This window comes from Bombina bombina, chromosome 10, assembly GCF_027579735.1.
Source record: "Bombina bombina isolate aBomBom1 chromosome 10, aBomBom1.pri, whole genome shotgun sequence".
Taxonomy (NCBI): Eukaryota; Metazoa; Chordata; class Amphibia; order Anura; family Bombinatoridae; genus Bombina; species Bombina bombina.
Genome location: NC_069508.1, coordinates 27055144 through 27068913, shown reverse-complemented (window position 1 = coordinate 27068913; position 13770 = coordinate 27055144). Strand labels below are relative to the sequence as shown.

The following is a 13770-nucleotide window of genomic DNA, read 5'->3' as shown; positions in this document are numbered from 1 at the left end:
TAAATTTACATTCTTGCTTTTCAAATAAAGATACCAAGTGAAAAAAAGTAAATTTGATAATTGGAGTAAATTAGAAAGTTGCTTAAAATTGCTGCTCTATCTGAATCACAAAAGAAAAAAATTGGTACAGCGTCCCTTTAAGTCTTTATGATAAAGCTAAGCTTCTTTTGCAGAAAAGTGCCCTATAAATAATTATTAAATTGTCAGGGCCATGAGATTGCTTTGTTGTACAAGTATTTTATTTTTTGTATAGTTATGTTGCTGGATCAGGTAAAGGGGTAAATAAAAACTGCACTTTAATAAATAATCTAATCAGTGTTTTGTTTCTGTTATGTAAAAGACAGATAGACAACCTAAAGAACGTCCATAAACCTACAGATATTAGTGACCAATCAAATGAAGAACTTGCTGAGGAATTACGAGTCATCAACTTAGAAAATGCGCATTACAATGAAGAAAATGCAAAACTTAAGGTATTTATTTTTTGTATTTCACCTCAGTTTTATTATTTGTCATCAGTTTCAGAAGTAATATTATAAGATTAGGATGTGCTATTGATCCTGAATCAGATATAAAGTACAGTTAACTACTAATATATCTTATTTAATTTTTTATTTAATTTTTTATTTAATTTTTGCATTGGGAATTTCTCATATCTATCATTTTTAAAGGAACATGCTCCATTTTTATAGCCTATCTGGGAGTATTTTTGTAAAAATGTATAGTTTTGCATATTTTTTTTAATAATTTTGTGCTAATTTTCAGACTCCTAACCAAGGCCCAAAGTTTTTTTTTATGTATACTGATGTCTACAGATTCCTGTGTCTCCGGTTTGAATAATCTGCCTTTTCATATGCAGGGAAAGGGGGGAGATGGGGAGTGTCTGCTGTTCCTGTTTCCACAGCCCCTTTCACTTGGTGTCCCTAACCTCATCAACAGTGCTAAACTGGGACCTTCTAAGTAATTTTTAAAAATGTTTTATACTGGATTTTTATATTAGTATCTGTGCATATTATTCTTTATATTAGTGTTTATTACATGCAGTTATATGCAAATTGGTATATACTGTCCCTTTAAGGACCATTTTAAAAGTCCATGTCCAAGTTGTTAACAGGACAGTAGGTAAATTTTAAACATGGAATATCCAAACCCTGTGCCCTTAAAACTCTGGTATACTGTTGAGTATCAGCCCCAAAAAAAAACGGTTGCACTCAGGAGCGTACAAAGTAAAAACATTTTTTTATTAATCTAATAGAACATACATAAAGGTAAACTAGATAGATTTGGTGCTTCTCAAGCAATTACTGCAGTCATAGGCCGGGAACATCGTGAAACGCGTCAGATCTAAAGTTAACAGCAAAGTTGGTGGCACCATAAGCCACTGAGTAATAAATGGCTCAGAGATCAATAGTTACCAGTTCTATTTCAGTACTATATATCTTTTAATTGCCATTGTCCCTGAGGATTTAATAGTCATTTTGTGCAAATTATGGAATCAAACTGAATACAAATTGCAACTGTTATTACTCCATAAACATATAGCACAATCTTTAAGATGTTGTTATTTTACTCTTGAACCTGTACGAGCTACTTTTATTTAACTAGTTATTCAACATTAGAAATTATCATGGTCACAATTGATTGACCAATTTCACAAAATGAGAACTTCAGTATTAATGTATGTTTTTATCTGTATAGAGATCTTGTATAACTTTTCTTAGTCTGTGAACTGGTTGTTAATGGGGTAAACCTCTACCATAAGAATACAGAGCACCTGGACTGCAGAAACTGCCAAGAGCTTATCCCCAGCGGGAATCATGCAGGGGTGTGGTGCAACTACTGCTGCTGCAATTTCCACTCCTCAGTTTTCTGTGGCTTCTAAACGGTACTTTAACTATGTTGTGTAACCCCTTTGCACGGGTTAAACATTTAGGGCTAGATTACAAGTCGAGTGTACAGCGCATGCGTTTGGGCAAATTTGCAACTTTATGGGTGTACCCGTAATTTTACTCATATTACAAGTTGTTAGTAAATGCGATGGCGCTGTTACGATCACGGTTTGCACACAGTTGTGCAAAACACATTAAAAATACATTGCACAGTATTGTAACACTCATATTAACACTGTCTGATAAAACTTATAAATACATTTTATTGCATTAAAAAGTTATAAGGGGTCAAACTTATGATATGTCAGGTGTTAGAAAACAACGGCCTAAAAGTGCTTTTACATAGGGATCCATTGGGATACATTTATTAATATTTATATCTATTAAAATATATATGTATACATATATATTTATGTATTTATATGTGTCTATATGTATGACTATACACATATAAATATATATGTATATATTAGTATGCATATTCATGTATTGTTGCGATTAGGGTTACACAAGCTGTGGTTGTGCGGCTAATGGCATGAAAACAAGGCTCCATTGAACTCTAAGGGTGCGTGTTGCAAAAAAATAACTTTCAACCCGTTATTTCGCACCACTCACATACAGATTACGAGTTCAGAGAAGCGCATATTTAGAGTTGCAGAATGTCAAAAGCTAGCAAATTAATGGGTTGATCACAATCTTGGTGATTTCTAAACTTTTGCAATCCCAATATACTTTTGACATTAATACCCGAAAACATCTGCATAGTTCATCTCTTGATATCGTAATTAAAAGAACAGACGTGCACCATTAAATGCAAACAAAATGGCAATGTTGTGGTTTAATAATTATATCCTGGGTTGAAGGGCTGTGTGTTGATTAGTCCCTTTTTAATAGTGTGTAGTGATGCTAATAATTGCCATCTTGTGCTCCAAACCGACAGAGTTGGGTGTCTCTGTATCCCTAATGGTTCTGAACAGGGGGAATATGAGTATATTGGACATGTGTGTTTGTTGGATTTTGCTCATTTTTATTAGCCTAAAAGTGCTCATTATTCTTTTGACTATATTTGATCAAGTTGGCAGCATTGGTATCTGTTCTGTGACATCCAATACAGCACCAGGTGATTTCAGTATGTTTTGCCTGTGAGTAAAACCAGTGCTATATTTGAAAACATTGAACATGGAGCTCAGTAAGTGAAAAATCAATTGTTATCAGAAAAACAGAACCAGCACCTGTTAAGTATAGGACCATTTTCACTGGAACAATAATGAAAAAAGTGCTGAAAGTAAAGATTTCTCCAACATTGGTGTGTCCGGTCCACGGCGTCATCCTTACTTGTGGGATATCTCTTCCCCAACAGGAAATGGCAAAGAGTCCCAGCAAAGCTGGCCATATAGTCCCTCCTAGGCTCCGCCCACCCCAGTCATTCTCTTTGCCGTTGCACAGGCAACATCTCCACGGAGATGGTTAAGAGTTTTTTGGTGTTTAAATGTAGTTTTTTATTCTTCTATCAAGTGTTTGTTATTTTAAAATAGTGCTGGTATGTACTATTTACTCTGAAACAGAAAGGGATGAAGATTTCTGTTTGTGAGAGGAAGATGATTTTAGCAGACAGTAACTAAAATCGATTGCTGTTTCCACATAGGACTGTTGAGATGAAGTAACTTCAGTTGGGGGAAACAGTTAGCAGACTTTTCTGCTTAAGGTATGACTAGCCATATTTCTAACAAGACCATGTAATGCTGGAAGGCTGTCATTTCCCCTCATGGGGACCGGTAAGCCATTTTCTTAGTCAAACAAACAGAATAAAGGGCTTAATATGGGCTATAAAACTGGTAGACACTTTTATGGGCTAAATCGATTGCTTTATTTGGGCATTTTATTCATGTTTATGCTGATATTTCACATTTATAAACTTGGGGAACGTTTATTAAACGGCAGGCACTATGTTAGACACCTTTTCCAGTCAGGGGGCCTTCCTAGTTGTAGGCTGAGCCTCATTTTCGCGCCATTACTGCGCAGTTGTTTTTTGAGAGCAGGACATGCAGATGCATGTGTGAGGATCTGAAAATTGCTGGAAAAGTTTCTAGAAGGCGTCACTTGGTATCGTATTCCCCTCTGGGCTTGGTTAGGTCTCAGCAAAGGCTATAGCTGGGACTGTATAGGGGTTAAATTTGTAAACGGCTCCGGTTCCGTTATTTTAAGGGTTAAAGCTCTGAAATTTGGTGTGCAATACTCTTAATGCTTTAAGACACTGTGGTGAAATTTTGGTAATTTTTGAACAATTCCTTCATACTTTTCACATATTCAGTAATAAAGTGTTTTCTGTTTAAAATTTAAAGAGACAGTAACGGTTTTGTTTTAAAACGTTTTTTGTGCTTTATTGACAAGTTTAAGCCTGTTTAACATGTCTGTGCCTTCGGATAAGCTATGTTCTATATGTATGAAAGCCAATGTGTCTCCCCATTTAAATTTGTGTGATAATTGTGCCATAGCGTCCAAACAAAGTAAGGACAGTACTGCCACAGATAATGAAATTGCCCAAGATGATTCCTCAGATGAGGGGAGTAAACATGATACTACATCATCCCCTACTGTGTCTACACCAGTTTTTCCCACGCAGGAGGCCCCTAGTACATCTAGCGCGCCAATGCTTATTACCATGCAACAATTAACGGCTGTAATGGATAACTCCATAGCAAATATTTTATCCAAAATGCCTACATATCAGAGAAAGCGCGATTGCTCTGTTTTAAACACTGAAGAGCAGGAGGGCACTGATGATAATTGTTCTGTCATACCCTCACACTAATCTGAAGTGGCCATGAGGGAGGTTTTGTCAGATGGGGAAATTTCAGATTCAGGAAAAATTTCTCAACAAGCTGAACCTGATGTTGTGACATTTAAATTTAAATTAGAACATCTCCGCGCACTGCTTAAGGAGGTGTTATCTACTCTGGATGATTGTGACAACTTGGTCATTCCAGAGAAATTATGCAAGATGGACAAGTTCCTAGAGGTTCCGGTGCACCCCGACTCTTTTCCTATACCCAAGCGGGTGGCGGACATAGTGAATAAGGAGTGGGATAAGCCCGGCATACCTTTTGTTCCCCCCCCCCTATATTTAAGAAATTATTTCCTATGGTCGACCCCAGAAAGGACTTATGGCAGACAGTCCCTAAGGTCGAGGGGGCAGTTTCTACTCTAAACAAACGCACTACTATTCCTATCGAGGATAGTTGTGCTTTCAAAGATCCTATGGATAAAAAATTGGAGGGTTTGCTTAAAAAGATTTTTGTACAGCAAGGTTACCTTCTACAACCCATTTCGTGCATTGTTCCTGTCACTACAGCAGCGTGGTTCTGGTTCGAGGAACTAGAAAACTCGCTTAGTAGAGAGACTCCATATGAGGAGGTTATGGACAGAGTTCACGCACTTAAGTTGGCTAACTCTTTTATTTTAGATGCCGCTTTGCAATTAGCTAGATTAGCGGCGAAAAATTCAGGGTTTGCAATCGTGGCGCGCAGAGCGCTTTGGCTAAAGTCTTGGTCAGCGGATATGTCATCCAAGACAAAATTGCTTAACATCCCTTTCAAAGGTAAAACTCTATTTGGACCAGAATTGAAAGAGATTATTTCAGACATCACTGGGGGAAAGGGCCACGCCCTTCCACAAGATAGGCCTTTCAAGGCCAAGAATAAGTCTAATTTTCGTTCCTTTCGCAATTTCAGGAACGGACCGGCCTCTAATTGTGCATCCTCTAAGCAACAGGGTAATGCCTCACAACCCAAACCAGCCTGGAAACCGATGCAGGGCTGGAACAAGGGTAAGCAGGCCAAGAAGCCTGCTGCTGCTAACAAAACAGCATGAAGGAGTAGCCCCCGATCCGGGACCGGATCTAGTAGGGGGCAGACTCTCTCTCTTTGCTCAGGCTTGGGCAAGAGATGTTCAGGATCCCTGGGCGCTAGAAATAGTTTCTCAGGGTTATCTCCTGGAATTCAGGGAACTACTCCCAAGGGGAAGGTTCCACATGTCTCACTTATCCTCAAACCAAATAAAGAGACAGGCGTTCTTACATTGTGTAGAAGACCTGTTAAAGATGGGAGTGATACACCCAGTTCCAATAAAGGAACAGGGAATGGGATTTTATTCCAATCTGTTCGTAGTTCCCAAAAAAGAGGGAACTTTCAGACCAATTTTGGATTTGAAGATCCTAAACAAATTTCTCAGGGTACCATCGTTCAAGATGGAAACCATTCAAACGATTCTACCCACTGTCCAGGAAGGTCAATTTATGACTACCGTGGATCTAAAGGATGCGTACCTACATATTCCTATCCACAAAGAACATCATCAGTTCCTAAGGTTCGCCTTTCTGGACAAACATTACCAGTTTGTGGCCTTCCATTCGGGTTAGCCACTGCTCCAAGGATTTTCACAAAGGTACTCGGTTCCCTTCTAGCGGTTCTAAGACCGAGGGGCATTGCAGTAGTACCTTACTTGGACGACATTCTAATACAAGCGTCGTCCCTATCAAAGGCAAAGGCTCATACAGACATCGTTCTGGCCTTTCTCAGATCACACGGATGGAAGGTGAACATAGAAAAGAGTTCTCTGTCTCCTTCAACAAGAGTTCCCTTCTTGGGAACAATAATAGATTCCTTAGAAATGAGGATTTTTCTGACAGAGGTCAGAAAGTCAAAACTTCTAAGCACTTGTCAAGTTCTTCATTCTGTTCCACGTCCTTCCATAGCGCAGTGCATGGAAGTAGTAGGGTTGATGGTTGCAGCAATGGACATAGTTCCTTTTGCACGAATTCATCTAAGACCATTACAACTGTGCATGCTCAAACAGTGGAATGGGGACTATACAGACTTGTCTCCAATGATTCAAGTAGATCAGAAGACCAGAGATTCACTCCGTTGGTGGCTGACCCTGGACCATCTGTCCCAGGGAATGAGCTTCCGCAGACCAGAGTGGGTCATTGTCACGACCGACGCCAGTCTAGTGGGCTGGGGCGCGGTCTGGGAATCCCTGAAAGCTCAGGGTCTATGGTCTCGGGAAGAGTCTCTTCTCCCGATAAACATTCTGGAACTGAGAGCGATATTCAATGCTCTCAGGGCTTGGCCTCAACTAGCAAAGGCCAGATTCATAAGGTTCCAATCAGACAACATGACGACCGTTGCGTATATCAATCATCAGGGGGGAACAAGGAGTTCCCTGGCGATGAAAGAAGTGACCAAAATAATTCAATGGGCGTAGGATCACTCCTGCCACCTGTCTGCGATCCACATCCCAGGTGTGGAAAACTGGGAGGCGGATTTTCTGAGTCGTCAGACATTCCATCCGGGGGAGTGGGAACTCCATCCGGAGATCTTTGCCCAGATAACTCAATTATGGGGCATTCCAGACATGGATCTGATGGCGTCTCCTCAGAATTTCAAGGTTCCTTGCTACGGGTCCAGATCCAGGGATCCCAAGGCGACTCTAGTAGATGCACTAGTAGCACCTTGGACCTTCAACCTAGCTTATGTATTTCCACCGTTTCCTCTCATTCCCAGGCTGGTAGCCAGGATCAATCAGGAGAGGGCCTCGGTGATCTTGATAGCTCCTGCGTGGCCACGCAGGACTTGGTATGCAGACCTGGTGAATATGTCATCGGTTCCACCATGGAAGCTACCTTTGAGACAGGACCTTCTTGTTCAGGGTCCATTCGAACATCCAAATCTGGTCTCCCTCCAGCTGACGGCTTGGAGATTGAACGCTTGATTCTATCGAAGCGTGGGTTTTTTAGATTCTGTGATAGATACTCTGGTTCAGGCCAGAAAACCGGTAACTAGAAAGATTTACCATAAAATATGGAAAAGATATATCTGTTGGTGTGAATCCAAAGGATTCCCATGGAATAAGATAAAAATTCCTAAGATTCTCTCCTTTCTACAAGAAGGTTTGGAGAAAGGATTATCTGCAAGTTCTCTAAAGGGACAGATCTCTGCTTTATCTGTCTTACTACACAAAAGACTGGCAGCTGTGCCAGATGTTCAAGCATTTGTTCAGGATCTGGTTAGGATCAAGCCTGTTTACAGACCTTTGACTCCTCCCTGGAGTCTAAATCTAGTTCTTTCAGTTCTTCAAGGGGTTCCGTTTGAACCTTTACATTCCATAGATATTAAGTTACTATCTTGGAAAGTTTTGTTTTTGGTTGCAATTTCTTCTGCTAGAAGAGTTTCAGAGTTATCTGCTCTGCAGTGTTCTCCGCCCTATCTGGTGTTCCATGCAGATAAGGTGGTTTTGCGTGCTAAGCCTGGTTTTCTTCCAAAGGTTGTTTCTAACAAAAATATTAACCAGGAGATAGTTGTACCTTCTTTATGTCTGAATCCAGTTTCAAAGAAGGAACGTTTGTTACACAATTTGGACGTAGTCCGTGCTCTAAAATTCTATTTAGAGGCTACAAAAGATTTCAGACAAACATCTTCTTTGTTTGTTGTTTATTCTGGTAAAAGGAGAGGTCAAAAAGCGACTTCTACCTCTCTTTCCTTTTGGCTTAAAAGCATCATCCGATTGGCTTATGAGACTGCCGGACGGCAGCCTCCTGAAAGAATCACAGCTCACTCCACTAGGGCTGTGGCTTCCACATGGGCCTTCAAGAACGAGGCTTCTGTTGACCAGATATGTAAGGCAGCGACTTGGTCTTCACTGCACACTTTTGCCAAATTTTACAAATTTGATACTTTTGCTTCTTCGGAGGCTATTTTTGGGAGAAAGGTTTTGCAAGCCGTGGTGCCTTCCGTTTAGGTAACCTGATTTGCTCCCTCCCTTCATCCGTGTCCTAAAGCTTTGGTATTGGTTCCCACAAGTAAGGATGACGCCGTGGACCGGACACACCAATGTTGGAGAAAACAGAATTTATGCTTACCTAATAAATTACTTTCTCCAACGGTGTGTCCGGTCCACGGCCCGCCCTGGTTTTTTAATCAGGTCTGATTAATTATTTTCTCTAACTACAGTCACCACGGTACCATATGGTTTCTCCTATATATTTCCTCCTGTCCGTCGGTCGAATGACTGGGGTGGGCGGAGCCTAGGAGGGACTATATGGCCAGCTTTGCTGGGACTCTTTGCCATTTCCTGTTGGGGAAGAGATATCCCACAAGTAAGGATGACGCCGTGGACCGGACACACCGTTGGAGAAAATAATTTATCAGGTAAGCATAAATTCTGTTTTTTAGAAAACATGAAAATGGGGTGCCCCATAGCGTATCACAAGGAGAATAAAATGGTATCCTTCTTGTGATGTGATTTGTAATGCCCCCGTTTTCATATGTTTTCTAGAGATAGGATTTGAAGTGCGTGTAAACTAGGACTTGTCTTAAGGAGGTAAGCATTTGGAAGAATTGTTTTTGCCAAGAATTGTTTGCAAGGATATATGGTCTTTTTTATCTAAGACTGATATTGGTATTGTGTTGTATTAGGGTTTATTGGGGGTACATTTAGGACTGTTATTGATCGAGGGCCCATTGCTATATGTACTTGTTATTTTGTCAACATTAAAAAAGGCTAATTGCCCGTCCTTAACAAGCCGATAATTATCAAATGATAGATTGTCATCAGCCTCTTTATGACAAATGTATGTTGAAATGATTTTTGCTATGCATCAATAGACTCTTTAGAAATATTTACTTTGTGTTAATACTTATTAACAGTGAGACACACTTTTTATTCTTTAATAATGTTGTGTATTCAACTGCAGGCATCAATTGCTGCTTTAGAAAATGAGGCAGTTTTAGTGAACAATGATTTATCAGAGCTTCAAGAGAAGGCAAACCATCAGAAAAACTTTGTTGAACAATACGAAAAGCAGGTACGGAATATTATACAACCTCATATGTGAAATCTGGTGTTTAAATACATAATACTGAATATGCCATTTAAACTGAGAAATCATTCTAAGTTTGCTTACATATTCTGTAATAAAGCTTAATGGAGGGTTTAACCCCTTAGTGACCAGACCATTTTTAAATTTTCTTACCGTTAAGGACTGGGGCTATTTTGATATTTCTGTTTTTGGTTGTGTTTAGCTGTAATTTTCCTCTTACTCATTTACACACACATTATATGCAGTTTTTCTCGCCATTAAATGGACTTTTCTAAAGATATCATTATTTTTATATCATTTACTATAAAAAAAAATTAAAATATGATGAAAAAATTGAAGAAAAACACACATCTACAACCACCAAAAAAACACCCATGCTAAATAGTTTCTAAATTTTGTCCTGCATTTAGAAATACCCAATGTTTACATGTTCTTTGCTTTTTTTGCAAGTTATAGGGCAATAAGTACAAGTAGCACTTTGCTATTTTCAAAATTAGCAATAGTTACATTGTAACACTGATATCTGTCAGGAATCCCTGAATAACCCTTCACATGTGTGTGTGTGTATATATATAGATTTAGTAGAAAACCCAAAGTATTGATCTAGGCCCATTTTGGTATATTTCATGCCACCATTTCACCGTCAAATAAAAAAAAATGTTAACTTATTAACTAACTTAAGGTTTCTCACTAAAATTATTTATAAACAGCTTGTGCAATTATGGCACAAATGGTTGTAAATGCTTCTCTGGGATCCCCTTTGTTCAGAAATAGCAGACTTATATAGCTTTGGCATTGCTTTTTGGTAAATAGAAGGCTAAATGCCGCTGCGCATAGGGTTGCCACCTCGGCCATGTTTTCCTGGACACTTATGAGTTATACATGCTACAGAGTGTGCAGAGAGGAATATGAATAGTGCTGTTCAGTGTTCCTGAACTTTTCATGTTCCTTCCTACCTGCACACCCTGCAGCATGTATAACTTATAAGTGTCCAGGAAAACATGGCCGAGGTGGCAACCCTAGCTGCTCACCACACTTGTATTATGCCTCCCACCTGACACATCCCACCCCCTGACCCCTCTCAAACAGCTCTCTTGCCTCCCTCACCTCACAATTGTCACCGCCATCTTAAGTACTGGCAGAAAGTCTGCCAGTACTAAAATAAAAAGCTTTTTTTATATATATATTTTTTTTATTTGTGTTATATATAATGCAGTGTTGGATCCTCCCTTAGCCCCCAACCTCCCTGATCCCCCCCCCCCAAACAGCTCTCTAACCCTCCCCCTCTACCTATTTCCCGCCATCTTGGGTACTGGCAGCTGTCTGCCAGTACTCAGTTTGGTCAAAATTTGGCTTTTTTAAATAAATATAACTAGGGCTGCAACAACTAATCGGCAAGATTGATCATAAAAATAGTTGTCAAAGAATCTCATTATCAATTAGGTGGTCAGCGATTAGTTGGTTAATTGCACAGCACCAGCTGCTTCAATCCGATGAACTCCTGCACATGGTATTGTGCAAACATTTTTATTTATTATTATTTTTTCTATCCGATTAATCGGATGATTATTGTCCGATTAATCGGATAGAAAAACGATTAAAAAAATAAATAAATTCAATTTTTTTTGCACAATCTTAGTTGCAGTAGATCATCAGATTAAAGCAGCTGGTACTGTGCAACTGACCAACTAATCGCTGACCACCTAATTGATAATGAGATTTGTTGACAGCTATTTTTATGATCAAACTTACCGATTAGTTGTTGCAGCCCTAAATATAACCCATTTTTCTGTAGTGTAGCTGCCCCCCCTCTCAATACCCTACCCCCTCCCAGATCCCTTTCCCAAAATGTAATTCCTTATTTCCCCCCTCCCTCCTTCCCTTACACAGGCTCCAGCTGTCCAGCACTTAATGTGCGCACTGCCGGAATCTGCTAGCCGGAACTGATCCAGCGATGGGCCGCCCACCCGCCTCCCTCGTATCCTTCCGACGCCACCAACGATCGGCACCATCGCTGGCCGATGCAGAGAGGGCCACAGAGTGGCCCTCTCTGCATCGGTTTGCTTAAAAAGGGTATTGCACGATGCCTCAATATTGAGGCATCTCTGCAATACCATGAAAGCGACTGGACGTGCATGCTACGTCCTTGGTCATTAACTAGCAGTTTTTGTAGGACCTACCGTGCACGTCCTTGGTCGTTAAGGGGTTAAATATATTTGAAGCACTTACTAGTTCTGAACAAAGTGCACCATTCCTTCAATCTTTGCATTCTCTCTCTTTTTTCTTTTTTTTTTATTTCATTATTTTCTCTTTTTTTCTTTCTTTCTCTCCATTTCATTATTTTCTCTCTCTTTTTCTCTTTCTTTATCTCTCTTTTTCTTTTTTTAATTTCATTATTTTCTCTTTCCTTTTCTCTCTTTTTCTCTTTCTTTCTCTCACTCTCTCTCATTTTTTAATTTCATTATTTTCTCTCTCTTTCTTTTTCTCTCTTTTTCTCTATTTCTCTCTCTTTCTCTCTCTTTCTCTCTCTCTCTCTCTTTTTCTCTCTCTCTCTCTCTCTCTCTCTCTCTCTCGCACGCTCTTTCTTTCTCTCTTGCTCTCTTTCATTCTCTCTCTTTTCTTTCTTACTTTTCTTTCTTGCCAAAACTAATGAAGCATGCTGCTTTGCAAATTAGCACATGGTTGTTTCAGCAAATAATTTTACTAAGTTTTTTTATAATACCCATTAATTTCCCACCCCTGTGAATGGACACGCATTGCTTGTCATATCATATGTATGCCTTTATTATTTTAACACAGATAAAAACCTTCCCACATATCCCTCAAAACACTCTGTATAATTGATATTGCTGGCAACCTGGAAATCCCTTCTAAATCAATGTCTATAAATGCAGAACATTTCTTTTTCTTCAGGTACAGACGTTACAGCTGGAATCAAACCATTTAAAAGAAAGATATAGAACTATTGTTTCAGATAAAAAAGAGATCATTGAAAAGAAAGATTTGGAAACTGAGAAGGTACAGTGTACATTAGTCTCTGCTTGCACTCACTATACACCATTCTTAAGAATGAGACTTGTGTCAGTGTTATTGAGTTGAACATTCTAATATATGTGATTATAAATCTCTAGTACATAGGGGAAAGAATTCTTAAAGAGACAGTAAAGTCAAAATAAAACCTTTATGATTCTTCCAGAGCATACAATTTAAAACAGTGTTCTAATTTACTTCCTTTATCTTATGTGGTTAATTCTCTTGCTATCCTTTGTTGAAAAGCATATTTAGGTTGGCTCAAAAGCAGCAACCCACTACTGGGAGCTAGCTGCTCATTTGTCGCTGTACACATTGGTTCACCCAGCATGTTCAGCTAGCTCCCAGTAATGCATTACTGCTCCTTCCACAAAGGATACCAAGCGAATGAAGAAAATTTGATAATAGAAGTAAATTGGAAAGTTTTTTCATATTGTATACTCTATCAAGAAAGTAAAATTTAGGGTTTAATTTCCCTTTAAGCGTGGAGACCAAAAAAAAAACTTAAATAATTTGTCCAGAAACTCTATGGTTTGTATAGGAAGGAAAAATATTTACTTAAAGGGACAGTCTAGGCCAATATAAACTTTTATGATTCAGATAGAGCATGTAATTTTAAACAATTTTCCAATTTACTTTTATCACCAATTTTGCTTTGTTCTCTTGGTATTCTTAGTTGAAAACTTAACCTAGGAGGTTCATATGCTAATTTCTTAGACCTTGAAGCCCACCTCTTTCAGATTGCATTTTAACAGTTTTTCACCACTAGAGGGTGTTAGTTCACGTATTTCATATAGATAACACTGTGCTCGTGCACGTGAAGTTATCTGGGAGCAGGCACTGATTGGCTAGACTGCAAGTCTGTCAAAAGAACTGAAAAAAGGGTCAGTTTACAGAGGCTTAGATACAAGATAATCACAGAGGTTAAAAGTATATTATTATAACTGTGTTGGTTATGCAAAACTGGGAAATGGG

At 39.1% G+C, this 13770-nt stretch overlaps 1 protein-coding gene across 5 annotated transcripts in view; it reads left to right on the top strand.

The window, feature by feature from the left end:
* ODF2L (outer dense fiber of sperm tails 2 like) overlaps positions 1-13770 on the top strand; it is a 168482-nt gene that overhangs the window by 107362 nt on the left and 47350 nt on the right. For 4 of the 5 annotated variants that reach the window (XM_053693900.1, XM_053693898.1, XM_053693899.1 and 1 more), the window contains 3 exons: positions 341-473; positions 9640-9750; positions 12679-12783. In XM_053693900.1, the coding sequence (XP_053549875.1) occupies positions 341-473; positions 9640-9750; positions 12679-12783 (349 nt within the window). The remainder of the gene's footprint in view (positions 1-340; positions 474-9639; positions 9751-12678; positions 12784-13770) is intronic. The other variant, XM_053693902.1, reaches the window with a different exon arrangement.